This window comes from Phacochoerus africanus, chromosome 10, assembly GCF_016906955.1.
Source record: "Phacochoerus africanus isolate WHEZ1 chromosome 10, ROS_Pafr_v1, whole genome shotgun sequence".
NCBI lineage: Eukaryota > Metazoa > Chordata > Mammalia > Artiodactyla > Suidae > Phacochoerus > Phacochoerus africanus.
The window spans coordinates 86,185,940-86,201,604 of NC_062553.1; the positions used below are offsets into that span (position 1 = coordinate 86,185,940).

Sequence of the window (15,665 nt, forward strand, 5' to 3'; positions counted from 1 at the left end):
CGGGAGCGGTCCAAAGAAATAGCAAAAAGACAAAAAAAAAAAGAAAAAGAAAAAAAACAAACTTGTGGTCGCCAAAGGGAAGATGGAAGAGGAGGAGGGACGAATTAGGGAACATGGGATTAAGGGATACAAACTGCTATGTATAAAATAGATAAGCAACAAGGGTATATTGTATAGCACAGGGAATTGTAACCATTATCTTGTAATAATTCATCAAGGACTATAATCTATAAAAATGTTAAGTCACTAAGCTGTACACCTGAAACTAATGCAGTAAATCAGCTATGTTATAATAGACCTTGGGATTGCTTTGCATACTCATTAGAGGAAAAAAACTGCCTTGGGAATGATTAGTAGAAATCTGTAATTGAATATTCTTAGCATCTGTAAGGGGAAAAGAAAGAGCTCTCAAGAGTTTCCTGGTGGTCACTGCTATAGTGCGAGTTAGATCCTTGGATTCCTGAACTTCTGCATACCTCCGGTGTGGCCCCCCCCAAAAAGAGCTCATAGACAGACAGCATAAAATTAGGCATCTTATCCTTTGCCATGGGGCACAAAGTGTCTTTTCCCCACTGCGGAGGGATCTGGGAAATGCAACAACTGTAAACTAGGCTGGTTGGGAAGGGTCCATCTTTACTAGACCAGGGTCAGTCACACTTTGAAGAGCTAGAAAGTAGCAGGATCATCACCTCACAGGTACCCAAATCGTGACTTTAAGTTCTTTGCTCATATACAAGACCGCAGCATCCCAAAGCAGCTGAAGAAAGAGAAAACACAACTCCATTTCTGGCTATTAGATCTGAGAATTAAAGCTGGCTGCTCGGTCGGGGGTGTAGAATCGTCGAAAGAAGTGTCATTATTTGGGGCGTTATTGTGTCCAGACATTTTCATTGTGATTTTTCTCTTGCTCTCATCCCCTCACCCTCTTTGTCCCCTCACACCAGGTGTCGAAGACATCGTGGCAATAATGATCCCTGAGCCCAAAGGGAAGGAGATAGTCAGCCTGCTGGAGAGAAACATCACCGTGACCATGTACATCACCATTGGAACCCGGAACTTGCAGAAATACGTGAGCCGCACTTCGGTCGTGTTCGTCTCCATCTCCTTCATCGTCCTGATGATCATTTCCCTCGCGTGGCTGGTCTTTTATTATATCCAGAGGTTTCGATATGCAAACGCCAGGGACAGGAATCAGGTGAGTTGGAAAAAGTTAAGGAAAAACTACATTGATTATTGCAAACTGAAGACATACGAAGCTGTAAACTTTGGGAATCTCAGAAGGTACCAAGACAAAAACCAAATTACCGATGATGCCCCCACTCAGGAGAAACACTGATAACATTTGCCGGAGAGATTTCCAAATACATCTAGTTTGGGGCTTTGCTAGCACTGGTTTGTAACACGGGTATGCTTTTGTCTGGCATTCCTGTTGCTCATGTTGAGGACAATTATTCATTTATTTAGGCACAAAACTAAAGGGAGAAAGAGGAAGGGAGCTGAGATTATGCTAATAGTGTCCACATAATTTGGAAGGAGCCAGGATTTCCTCCTTGTGAATAGAAGGGGGCAACAAATAAAAGATATTTTCAAAAGCAATTAATTTGGGAACAGAGTACAAAATGCAATATGTATAAAGTGGTATACAATAAAAAGTAATTGCTTTCCCACGTCTCTTCCTCGGTTACGCAGTTCCTTTCCCTGAAATATCTTCTCTTTCAGGGATATTTTATGTGCTTACAAACTGTGTGTGTGTGTGTTTAAACAATGATAGCACACTTAACTCTGTACCATTATTTCTCACTTCATCTTGGAGATCAATTCATATTAACAGTCTGCCTTCTCATTTCTAATGACTGTATAGGCAGACCTGGGAGATATTGCAGGTTTGGCTTCATAGCACCACAAAAATCAAATATCTCAATAAGGCAAGTTAACAGGAATTTGTTGGTGTCCCAGTGCATATAAAAGTTGAGTTTACACTCTACTGCAATTTATCGGTCATAGTGTAATAGCATTATGTCTTAAAAAGAAATATACATACCTTCATTTTAAAATATTGCTAAAAAAATATCCTAACTGTAATCTGAGCCTTCAGGCAGTCAATCTTTTCACGAGAGTAATGTCAAAGATGACTGATCACAGATCACCATGACAAATACAGTTAATAATGAAAAAGTTTGCGGTAATGGGAGAATTACCACAATGTGACCCAGAGACACCAAATGAGGACATGCTGTTGGAAAAATGGCACTGATAGACTTGCTCAATGCAGGGTTGCCACAGACCTTCAGTTCTGGAAAAAACACAACATCTGTGAAGCACGAGAAAATGAGATATGCCTGTATAACGATCTATTTTCTGCATATACCGCATTTACTTACCCAGCCCTTAGTGACGGATATGTTTTCTCTTACCAAAAAACGAAGCAGAAGAAACACACACTAGCATGTACACGCGGCACTGAGCACATTTGTGGGTATATCTGTATGGTAAATTCTGGAAGCTAAGGCAATGGTATGTGCATTTTAAACTATACTAGCTATTGCCAAATTGTCTGCCGTAAAGGTTGAACCAATTTATCTATACATTAACCAACAATGTAGTAATACTTTTTATACTAATAAAAAGAACATTTGTGAATTAGTATGTTTGATACTGCTTATTCCAGCATATACAATATCCTAGTAACAGACAATTACCCTTTCCTCATATCCTCACCAAATGAATGTTACAGCTCTTTGTTGTATGTGATTTAATAAGTTTAAAATAGTATCACATTTTTCTTACCACATATTGACATAATCTCAAGTGTAATAGAAAGCTTTAATTTTTTTCAATGAAATATCTGCTTATATTTGTTTTATTTTAAGTGATTTTTATTTTTTCCATTATAGCTTGTTGACAGTGTTCTGTCAACTTTCTACTGTACAGCAAGGTGACCCAGTCACACATACACATATACATTCTTTTTCTCCCAGTATCCTCCATCATGCTCCATCATAAGTGACTAGATATAGTTCCCAGTGCTATACAGCAGGATCTCGTTATCCGCTTATATTCTTAGACCACTTTTCATTTGAGTTGTTGGTTACTTCTTATTGATGGCAAAGATCTAGTCAAAGCAGTTAACCTTTTTTGTGTGAATCCTACAGATTCCATTTTTTATTCCTCCCAGTTTTTCATTGTCTTTGGTGCTTTTGGCCATGTTGAAACTCTGGGGTATTACATAACTGAATTTATCAATTTCTGTTTAGGTCCCGAGTTTTATATATTAAGATTTTCTATGACCCAAGACTGTAGAAAAACAGCCTCTCATGCTTTCACCCACTTCTTTTTTTAATCTCACTTTGATGATTAAAACTTTAATCTATAGAGAACTTATTTCAATGTGAAGGATTGGGTATAGAGCCAACATTTTTTTTTTCAGATTGCCTATCAGTTTTTTAACTGGTATTTACTGAATAATTAAGCTTTTCCCTCTCATATGTGGAAGCCCTGTTTAGCATATATTAACGACCCATATGTATTTGGTTCTATTTCCATGTTCTCCAAAATGTAGCTTTAATCTGTCTATTCATATTCCAATACCATACTAATTTGAATGTTTTAGCACCATAATATCTCAGATCTGTTCGTGCTAATCTTCTTTTATCACTCTATCTTCACTTTTTTCATGTTTATATGAATTGGAATCACTTCAGCTTGTTTTTTAATTTATAGAATACTTTAGAAGGAGTTTATAACCTTTTGATGTTGAATCATAGTACATGTTTTCCCTTTACTCAACTGTCTGACTTTGTTTTGTAGACAGGATCATTTGTGCCATATTTTAGATTCCATATATAAGTGATATCATATGTATTTTTCTTTCTCTTTCTGACTTATGAGAATCTCTAGTTCATCCATGTTGCTACAAATGACATTATTTTGTCCTTTTTATGGTAGAGTAGTATTCCATTGTGTATATGTACCACATCTTCTTAATCCATTCATCCATCAATAGATATTTAGGTTGTTTCTATGTGTTGGCTATTGTGAGTAGTGCTGCAATGAACATAGGGCTGCATATATCTTTTAGAATGAGTGTTTTGTGCAGATATATGCCTAGGAGTGGGATTGCTGAATCATATGGTAGTTCTATATTTAGTTTTTTGAGGTACCTCCATTCTGTTTACCATAGTCATTGTGCTAATTTACTTTCTCGCCAGCAGTGAAGGATGTTTATCCTTTTTCCACACCCTCTCCAGAATTTGTTATTTGTTGACTAATTAATGATGGATATTCTGACCAGTGTGAGTTGGTACCACATTGTATTTTTAATTTGAGTTTCTCTAATAATTAGTGATGTTGAGCATTTTTCCATGTGCCTGTTGTCCATTTATATGTCTTCTTTGGAGAAATGTCTATTTACGTCATATGTCCATTTTTTGATCAGGTTGTTTGTTCTTTTGTCATTGAGTTATAGGTGTTGTTTATATATTTTGGAGATAAGCCCTTGTTAGTTGCATCATTTGCAGAGATTTTCTCCCTTTCTGTGGGTTGTCTTTTCTTTTTTTTTTAAATGGTTTCCTTTACTGTGCAAAAGTTTTTGAGTTTAATTAGGCCCCATTGGTTTATTTTTGTGTTTATCATCATTATTCTAGGAGGTGGATCAAATAAGACAGTGCCACAATTTATGTCAAAGAGCGTTCTGCCTGTATTTTCCTCTAGGGGTTTTATAGTATCTGGCATTACATTTAAGTCTTTAATCCATTTTGAGTTTATTTTTGTGTATGGTGTTAGAGAATGTTCTAATTTCATTCTTTTACACATATAACTGTCCAGTTTTCCTAGTACCACTTATTGAAGAGTCTATCCTCCACTTGCCTCCTTTGTCATATATTAGTTGACCATAGGTGCTTGGATTTATTTCTGGGCTTTCTGTCCTGTTCCACTGCTCTATATTTCTGTTTTTGTGCCAGTACCATACTGTTTTTATTATTATAGCTTTGTAGTATAGTCCAAAATTAGGAAGCTTGATCTCTCCAGTTCCATTTTTCTTTTTCAATATTGCTTTGGCTCTTGCATTTCCATATTAATTTTAAAATATTTTTCTAGTTCTGTGAGGAATATCATTGGTAATTTGATAAGGATTGCATTAAATCTGTAGATTGCATTGGATAGTATAGTCATTTTGATAATATTGATCCTTCCAACCCAAGAGCATGGTATATCTTTCCATCTATTTTTGTCATCTTTGATTTCTTTCATTAGCATCTTATAGTTTTCAAAGTACAGGTCTTTTGTCTCTTTATTTTTATGTAAGCATTATTGGCCCTTCAGAAAGAGCAGTGGGCTTAGATGTAGGCTCACAGCCTGAAATGGAATATCAAAGACATTTATGTTACATTGTTCTTGTATCTAACCATTCAGGTATGTGATAGAGAGACTGAATTTGAATTAGCCAGAAGGGCACCTCAGTCTCTGCTTGGCTTGGTGCGGATTCTACTTAGAGGAATGTCACCGTCATCTTACATGATCATTAGCCCTTTCAGATCATTTCAATGCAGTTTCCCACAGAGTAAGATTTGCCAGATGTTCCTTCCATTACCTCACAGCAGGTCTTTTAGATGATGGCATGCAGAATGAGGGCTACAGCTTAAAGTGGAAAGGGAGATTTGGCTGCTGTGCCATGTTTCCTAAAGCAACTATAGCAAGGTAGTGCCAGTGTAAGAAAGAACACAGTTAAAGACAGTTTTGGAGTCAGGCAGGCCTGGATTGAAATCTTTGCTCTGGCAATTCCTAGTGGTATGATCTTGTGCAGGTCTTCACTGCTGTATGCCTAGTTTCCTCACATGTAAAGTGGGAATGGTCATAGGTCATCTCATAGGCTTGGTGAAAGCATCTAATGACTAAATATGCCTGATAGGTTATCAGAGAGGGTTGTTAACTGAATTGCCTTTAGTGGGTTTAAATAGCCCTTATATAACCTACATATAGCTAAGTCTGGATATAGGCTTTATGGCCTAGATGACATGCTTTGAAACAAAATGGGATTTTTTTTCCCCCTCAGTTATGGGAAAAGGAAAGCATGTAAATGGACTCCAGAGAACGAATGTGGCATTTTTGGAGAATAATTTCCCATACAGCAGTGTGTTTTAATTAACAATTACAATGTATGCACACTACAAAAAACAAAAACAAAAACAAAAAAACAGGTGAAATAAAAGAGCATTCATTTAAAAGTAAGTGTTCTTCCCACCTCAGACTCTCTTTGTCAACTTCCCTTCCTCCAGCTCTCCCCAGAAGTAACAACTCTTAGCACTTCCCTTTCTGTGCTTCCAGAAGTTTCTATGTCTATAAATAAGAAAAGTTCCTTCCTGCATTTATTACATACACAAGTTCCCACAACATATGTTGTAGTTACATCAACCAACAATATACCTAAAAACAGGTATGAGCCCATTTGGAGGGCTGTACAGGAGTTAAGATAACAGGTGATGGGTTTGGACTAGAGGAAGTGAGGTGGAGAAGCCAGATGGGGGTCAAATTAGGGCATTTTAAAATCCTATGGATTTGATGTATGATATAAAAGCAATATCCTAGGTTATACCTGCAATACCAGCCTAATTATTAATAACCCACCATTTTACTCCCACAAGTGTTCCCATTTAGATAATAATCACATGGTTGGAGTTCCTGTCATGGCACAGCGGGAACAAATCCGACTAGGAACCATCAGGTTGCAGGTTTGATCCCTGGCCTCACTCAGTGGGTTTAGGATCCGGCGTGGCCATGAGCTGTGGTGTAGGTCACAGATGCCGCTCGGATCTGGCATTGCTATGGCTCTGGCGTAGGCCGGCAGCTGTAGCCCCAATTACACCCCTAGCCTGGGAACCATGTGCTGCGAGTGTGGCTCTAAAAAAAAAAAAAAAAAAAAAAAAAAAGGCAAAAGATAATGATCACATGGTTATCGTACAGGAGGGAAGGATAAGAATCAGGGGTGCAATGAGGCCGGCTCCTACAGCATTAACTGAAATGAGAAAAGCAGAAGATGAGATCCAGAGGGGCAAGGGAAACCAGAATTTGGGTATGAAGATGTTACATTTCAGAAGCCTATTACATACCTACATGGAGATGCTAAGTAGATATTTCAGTATACAAGTCGGGAGGCCAGGAGAGAAGGGACCCCTTAAAAGTGAGTAGAGGAGTTCCCTTGTGATGCAGTGGGTTAGGGATCCGGTGTTGTCACTATGACAGCTCAGGTTGCTGCTGAGGCAAGGGTTCAGTCCCTGGCCTGAGAACTTTCACATGCCACTGGAGCGGCCAAAAAAAAAAAAAAGAAGAAGAAGAAGAAGAAAAAGAAAGAGGATCTGAAGGCAGAGATGCTTGTTTCCTTAAGAGTGAGAACAGGAGTTCCCATCATGCCTCAGTGGTTAACGAACCTGACCAGCATCCATGAAGACATAGGTTTGATCCCAGGCCTCCTTCAGTGGGTTAAGGATCTGGCATTGCTGTGAGCTGTGGTGTAAGTCTCAGACTCGGCTTGGATCCCATGTGGCTGTGGCTGTGGCGTAGGCTGGAGGCTACAGCTCCGATTGGACCCCTAGCCTGGGAACCTCTATATGCTGCAAGTGCGGCCCTAAAAAGACAAAAAAGACAAAAAAAAAGAGTGAGAACAAAAATAGTCCCCGATGGATGTGCTAGAGAAAATGCAGGGCCCTCAGGGGACAGAGGGCAATTATTGAGTGATGTAATTAGTCATTGATTTGCTATGTTTCTGTAATTCAGGTCACACAGGATCTTTGCTTCCCAGTTCTCTTCTGTATAGATGAAAATTATGAGCTGGTAAAGCTTGAAATGGCATGACTTCACATACTTGACATGACTAAGAAGGGAAACTAAGGCCCAAAATATTTAAGTGACTGGGCCAAAGTCACACAGTCCGTGAGTGACAGAAATAGGACTCAAGGCTGGATTTTCTATCTCCCAAACCATTGCCTTCCTCTCTGCCACACCTCCCACAAAAAAAAAAAAAAAAAAAAAAAAAATAACCCTGCTATTTTTGCCTCCTATCATGCGTGTACAAACAAATTTAAGTCTTTGCCCTGTGGGGTCACCATGGCTGTTGGACTAGTCTTGCTTGTTTCCATCTTTCAAGATATATGGAGGGGTGATCTGCATCATAGCAATTGATTGGACTGGCTGTGCCATGACTCCTGTCCCATCAGGCAGCCATGGGAGCATCGTCATTATGTATTAGAGCAAGTGAGGGAAGCGTCCGAGTCACTTGTGGCCACATGAGCCTTCAGACAATTGGGACCAACTCTGTCTACGTCTATAACGTCCTCCCTTCACCTAGAACATAGGAACACTTAGTTATTTTTCCATATGGCCATGGGATGACAATGATAGTCATGATTATAAAATATAGCTGTCAGAAGAAAGGGGCAACTATGCCACAGAATTACTCAACCAAATGAGACAGGAGGAACAGAAACTCAATTGGATGCTATGTTTTGACATCTTTATTCCTGTTCTTTATCATCTTCACTGCCTGTCTGTTTTTAACACACAAGGGAACATGAGGAAAGGGTCTTATTTTTCTCAGTTTCTTGAACACCTAGAAGATAACTTTATTATACATCTTGGGTTGAATCGGAGGCTGTCATTGTTTACTCTCCTGTTGGCATTTATGTAGGATTTTATTCTTTTAATAAGAGGCTCTGTGTTTATGTTCAAGAAAGCTGTTTATCTTTGTTCTTGTCAAGGAATCCATAACCTTGGTAAATATGTTCTTCTACCTGTTTCAATCAAATCGATGTGTAAATCTAATTACCAGGGTGGCCCAGCTCCTGACCGTTTTTAGCGAAAAGTATAGTATGATTTGGATCTAGTTGAGTTAGAGAAAATCTATAGGTGCATCCCAGAGAAAGGAAAGGACTTCCTACCCAAAACAACAGGCCCATACAAACCCGAGGTGGTCCCTCGGGCATCCGTTGGCATCACATCACTGTGCATTTCTAAGAACCACAAAAGGAAGAGTGCTTTGTGATAAGACCTCTGGTTCCAATCCCTATTCTCTATTCAGTCTACATACAAGACTTGGTTTGAGCAAGGCCTGTCGTTGTGCCTCACATTTATATGGGGGAAAGTTCAAAACTCAAGAGACAAAAGAGACCAACTACAGAAGCTACAGCTACCTTATTTGGGCCATTAAGAATGTTCATGTCCTCATCTCATTATTGCATTTTGGACATCCAATAATACGAGTGTGGAAATTGTCGGATATGGGACAATCATTTTATTCAGAAGTCAGTATTTCTGATTTTCATGTCACTTCGGAAGCAACATAGACGTGCTTATACTGACAAAATTTGGCTGCATGCAAATAGTTGAGCATTTTTTTAAACTTTATGCTTTTCCCTATATTTTGCTATTCCAGAAGTCCTATAGAAGGAAAAAAAAAAGCTAGTACTACATGGTCCCGTAATTATCATCTATATCTGAGAAGCTAATTTTTCCATATTTTCCAGGTATCTAGATCATCTGTCTCCCCACCACCACCCCCCAGGCAGGGCAGACTTTCCTAGCCTTCATCTACTCCTGCCAGAACACTATCCATTTCCTCCACAAAAGAGGCATACATAAGCTATGCTTCCCTTGCCACATGCATTACTTTGTTTTCCATAAGCTTTCCCATTAACTGGCTGAACTCCTCAGGTTGTTTTTCATGCTTTAAAAAAAAAAATCTATTGGTTTACTGTATAGCAGAAATTGGCACAATATTGTAAATCAACTGTACTTTAATAAAAATTTTAAAAGACTGGTACTCTGGGAATCTAAAAAAAAATCCATTGGTTTAAGATTTTATTTACTCAGCAACCCTTTATGGAGTTTTCCTTAGATAGTAAGCTACAGAGAGAAAGAGTGTGTGTGTGTGTGTGTTCACTGCCATTTTTTCAAAACCCAGAGCTGTGCCTAGAACAAGATAAGTGACCCAAGATATGTGTGTAATGATCAGTCATTGAAGGCAGCTTCATTCTAGGTGCTGGGGACACAGGGGAAGCAAAAATAAACCCAGTCCTGCCCCCAGGGAGGTCGCTTAAGGAAACAGAACAGGAATTGCTCATCAGAACAAGCATCAACTTGCAAATGTTGTGACAGCACCTTGAAGCAAAGGTACATGTGCTGTGAGCCTCTGGACTCGAAAGGTCTTCACTCCTGAGAGCTTGCTGAGAAAGTGGTTTGAGCTCAGACCAAAGGATGGTTAGGCACCAGCTGGAGGAAGAGGAGGGGAAGGAGCGTGCCTCCTGTTTATTTTCACCTTGATTCTTTTCTTTTCTTCTCAATTCATCTCCCCCCTCCTTGATATTTATTATTATAGACTCTTCTTATCTTTCCTGCTGCCTTACTCAGCTTGCTACTCATGGAGATTTCTGTATAAATCTCAAGTGTATATAGATCTCCTTTGAGGAAACACTGAAGCTAACTCTTCTGTTAAAAATGCTAGCAATTATTTTAGAAACTACGGACAAAATGTCAAAGAGAAAAATGAATTAACAATGCAAACATCTCTACTACCTATTTACTTTAACCGGGAAATGCTTACGGACATGCCACATGGTAGTTACTTAACAGATTTTGATTGATTGGTCAGCTGGTTGGTTAGTTGCTTGGCTGGTTAGGGGAATGGCTTGCAGGCTAGATGTTGGTTGGTTAGCTAGCTGATTCATAGGTTGGCTGGCTGGCTAGCTGCTGGCTGATCTGGTAGATAGTTGGTGATTGACTGCCTGGCTGGTCAGTTGATTGGGTGATTGGTGAAAAATCAGAGTGGTGGTTTAGCTTGAGTATTAAAGTCAAACCTAATTTTATTCAGATTCTGACTGCCTTGTCACTAATTCTATGACATGAAACAATTTACTTAAGCTCTTTTTAGTCTCAATTCATTCTATGAAATAGTATATTTTTTTCTATGGTTGTTGTAAGGATAAAGGTGATATTGTGTATAAATCTTTAGCATGGTATTAAGGATACATAAACTGTTCATTGGTATATGCTATTTTAAAGGAAAGACAGAAGCATGAGTGTCATTTCCAAAAGGAACAAAATTAGTGAAAGCAAGTGGTTATTCTGTTTAAATGTTTGCCCCATTTCTTTTAGTCCTTCAAATATGTTTCACTGCCATATACACATCTGTTATCGACTAGAAGAGTACATTCCTAAGAAGATTACAACATGTGGAAAACTCACAAGCACCCAAGCACACCGTTTTTTTTTCCTTGTTGGATGAAAATGTAATTCTCTCCCCACCCAATCCCTCTTCTCCTCTTCCTTGTTGCCCTATAATTGCACTAGTACAGGACCCATTAGGATAGTAACTTCCTCTATAAAAAGAAAGGAGTGCATAATGTATCATTTCTTTACATGGGTGATGGCAGTTATCCAGGTGTTTGCTTTAGAGTCATTTATTAAACTGAATATGTATGAGTTATATATTTTCCCACCTGCACACTCACACTTACACACAAAGGAAGTGAAATTGGCATGTAAAAAGTGATGGAAGAGGATTGTACAAACCAAGGATAAACCTAGGTTGGGTCAATAAAAGCAAAGGAAATTGCTGAAAATTCCAGATTGAAAGGAATATGCAAGCAATAAACCTGGATTGTGAAACAGAGAAGTTAAAGATTATTCCAACTACTCCAGATTGGTGATCTCTATGTCAAGAATTGAGTGGCTATGGAGTTCCCATCATGGCACATCGAAAACAAATCCAACTAGGAACCATAAGGTTGCAGGTTCGATTCCTGGCCTCACTCAGTGGGTTCAGGATCTGGCTCTTACCATGAGCTATGGTGTAGGCTCAGATCCTGCATTACTGTGGCTGTGGTGTGGTCGGGCAGCTGTAGTTCCAATTTGACCCCTAGCCTGGGAACCTCCAAGTTCCACAGGTACAGCTCTAAAAAGCAAAAAAAAAAAAAAAAAAAAAAAAAAAAAGAAAGAAAGAAAGAAAGAATTGAGTGGCTAGAGTGGCAAAATATGGAGTTTTTATTTTTGTTTTTGTTTTTTTGCTAGTCTGCATAGATGTGACCTAGGCTGGAATCACTGTGGGGCAGGATCTTTCCACATCATAGTCCCCTTGCTCAGCATCAGGCACCAAGAGCTTTTCTCCATGACAGAGCTCTTTAATAGACTGCACTGCATAGAGCCAATTTGCACTGAAGTCACTGCCCCATCTCTTCAGGCCATCTTAATATCCCTGCCACTCGTGCATGATTTCAGAGATAGCTGCCCTGGTTTATTGAGGGCCGTCAGACCCAAAGTTAAGAATTACAAGTCTTTATTACTAACAAGCAGCTTTTGGTTTTTCAGCGCCGACTGGGAGATGCAGCAAAGAAAGCCATCAGCAAGCTCCAGGTCAGGACCATCAAGAAGGGTGACAAGGTAAAAGCATCTTTTTTTTTTTTTTTTAATCACTCTCAGGAGCTATTCAAAGAAGCTCCTGAGTTTTCTAGCATCTAGTGTAGAAAAGAAGATGAAAAGGGGGCTACATGCTAATAATGCTCCTATAACCATCTGTTATTGTACTCGTCATTTTAAAATATAATTTAAAGCACTTTATGCAATGTGCACAATAGGACAGTAGGGAAGTTGGATAGAAAATATAAGAAATTAAAAAGTAAGTGTAGGAAAAATAGATAATGCCAGGGTGAAATAGTACACCAATTCATTACCTGAAATGAACAGCAAAAATGGGTCCCAAATTTAGGTTAGGGCTCTCTAGCAGGCAATGCGAAGAAAGAAACCATATTCAATATTCAAACACATCTAATTACCTTATTCCAGGGTCCCCCCCAGATAAAGACAAAACAGCTCAAGTTGACTTGAGAAAGTTTTTCCGTAAATCCTTGCAAGGAAGACAGTGTTATGTGCTGAGTGGTGTCCTTCACTTAAAGTCTGCAGTAAATGCAAGCAGCATATTTAGTCCCTCTGAAACCAAGTTTCTAGAACCCCAGAGTCATTGCAACAGAACTCATTCTAGAATGCCCTGGCTTTAGGATGATGACATGAGGCCAAAAGCAAAAGCATATCTTCAGGAAGGATCACAAAGCAGGCCACTCTTGGCCCACAGGCCCCTAGAGGCCTCTGTTCTTCCCAGGAGAATTTTCCCCAGGAGAAATTTCAGAGCAGTGGATTGCAGTAGGTGGATTTGGGGCTCCTTGGGGCATTGTAAGAGATTCACAGCTCTACATGTATATGAGGTGTTGCCTCTAGTCTGAATAATTGATTCATCACCCTAATTATGTGTGCAACTAAATAAAAATGCCATTGAGTTTAATAGGATAACATTCACTTAAAAGCATCACTAACTTTAGAGTAATTTTTATTAATTTTTCCTCCTCAGAATAATAAAAGAATAAGGACTGTTACCTACATAATAGATTATAAAGTATTGAAAAAGATATATGTACTTAAAGCTGGGACCACTATTTTAGAGTTATATACCTCAGATTCCCGAGGAATGGATAGATTAAATATTATTCCGACAATTCTCCATGAATGCTCTTTCTCACCTTTGATTATAATAAGTAGCAGTATTAGTAATGGTACATTAAATGATGATTTCCTCACCACAGCTCTTGCAGTGGAACCAGGAAACCAAAATGGGAAGTTGGAAGGAACAGAAATTAAGCCAATATACAGTAAATTATTGATTAAGAAAACTGGCACTGAGGCAGTTGAAAGCCTTGCTCCAGGCAGGCTCTCCTTTGGCTTGTTATGTATGTGTTTACAGGAGTTGAGGCTAGGAAAGCAGACTCACCTGTGCTTCTTCTGTTGCAGGAAACAGAGCCTGATTTTGACAACTGTGCAGTTTGCATTGAAGGGTACAAGCCCAACGACGTCGTCCGGATCCTGCCATGCAGGTAAGTGACTTGGCTGCCTGCTTTCGACTGGGGCATGTGTGGAGAGGGCCCGCTGGCCTTCCTGGCTCAGAGCTGCTGGGCCCAGCCTTGCAAGGTCAGTCTGTCCACACGGTTCCGTATTTGCGTAAGAAACCACCAGCATGCTCGTTCTCTTTGTATGACCTTTCTCCTTGAAAACATTTTGTCTTGTGAATTCGAAATATTTTTCTGATCCTCTTTGGAAGGATTTCTGTGATGTCATGAGAAACAGTTTAATGATGCAGTTCTGAGTACAAGCTTTTTGTTTTTTTTTTTAACGGATAATATTCAGAATCATACTCACTTTTACAAGTGCTATTTTAATTAAAGCCATAAGCTCTTAAAAATATTTAATGAAGGGGTCAGCCACCAGAATATGGTCAGGAGTGAGTAGGAAGCCAAAGGCTGCTGCCATTTCCCTTTCTTTTTATCACTGACAAGAAGGGAATAGGACAGTCACCCCCACCTTTAGAATCTAGGGCAGGATGCCAGCCTGCGTAGTTGGAAACACTCCCCTGGTAATTCTAATATAACCCTAATTCTTTTCCCTTAACTGAAATGCACTGTTAAGGTGTCAAGATTCTTTTTATACCATTAAAATTAAATCAGTTATTTTAAAGTTATGTAAAACTTTTATTTTTGTAGTGCTTTTGTATCTGTACGAGTGTCCTAAAGATAACCATTAAATTCTGCCTTAAAAAGTCTTCATTTAGAAATACGGGCTTTAAAGGTTCTTAGAGTAATGAAGTAAATGAAGTAGAAAAGCTACACCACCAGGATATAAAACAGTCCATTTGGTCATAAGATAATGCAACATTAAGAACTGTTTATTAGGCACACAAATGAGATGAAATATGCCTTAGAGGAATTAGTTTAATAATATCAAAATGACGAAGAGGTGACAAAAGGAGACAAGATCCTGACATAGATGCAGAGGTTCCCAGGGGAACAGATGGTGCTTGAAATGCTCTAGACAGATTGACCAGGAGGGGAAAAGGCCGGAGGAAAGAGTGCCCTGGTGGCCCCAGCCGCAGCCCTCCGGTGGGATTCGCTTTCCTTGACTGTCTCTAAGACCAAATCGTAAATCAGGACATGCAGAGAATCCATCGTGTCCTTCCTAAGAGGACTGTGGATGAATTCTCTGTCCAGACATTACACTTGGTATTTTCTTGGTGGCTTCTAGAAACTCTGGCCAAGAATGGCAGTATGTGAACCACAGAGAGGCTCTTGGGTCTGATCTTTCCTCTCTGTAGTATTTTATTAAAGGTTTTGTTGAGCCTCATGCCTGTAAACAAGGAAAGTCCTTGCTTTTACCTTCCTTTGGAGGTGGCTCAAAGCCCCTGTGAGGCACCTCCCAATGCAAAAGATTCACAGTTAAACTTAAATAGCATCTTTTTCCTGGGAATCCAAAGAACTTTACAAGTGTAATTAAGAAAATCTGCTTTAAAAACTACATCTAGGCTTACTTTAGCTCTGTCATTCCTATTGTGTAAAATAGCTTGTTCTTTAGAGCTCTTTCATGAGTACATTTCATGTTACTACATATAATTTCTAGAGGCTGCATAATATCCAATTCATAGATGTTCCACCGTTTAATTTCCCACGCCACTGGTGTGGACCATTTAGCCAGTGTTTAGTAATGACAAATTGCATTGCTTTAGCAGTATTTAGAGTGTCGTGATATATTAATATAGATCTCCTTGTGCGATATTTTTTGGAAATATTAACCAAGACAAAAAT

At 39.1% G+C, this 15,665-nt stretch overlaps 1 protein-coding gene across 1 annotated transcript in view; it reads left to right on the forward strand.

The window, feature by feature from the left end:
• RNF150 (ring finger protein 150) overlaps positions 1–15,665 on the forward strand; it is a 245,253-nt gene that overhangs the window by 146,486 nt on the left and 83,102 nt on the right. The window contains exons 2-4 of the mRNA XM_047797983.1: positions 945–1,195; positions 12,355–12,426; positions 13,825–13,907. Coding sequence (XP_047653939.1) covers positions 945–1,195; positions 12,355–12,426; positions 13,825–13,907 — 406 coding nt within the window. The remainder of the gene's footprint in view (positions 1–944; positions 1,196–12,354; positions 12,427–13,824; positions 13,908–15,665) is intronic.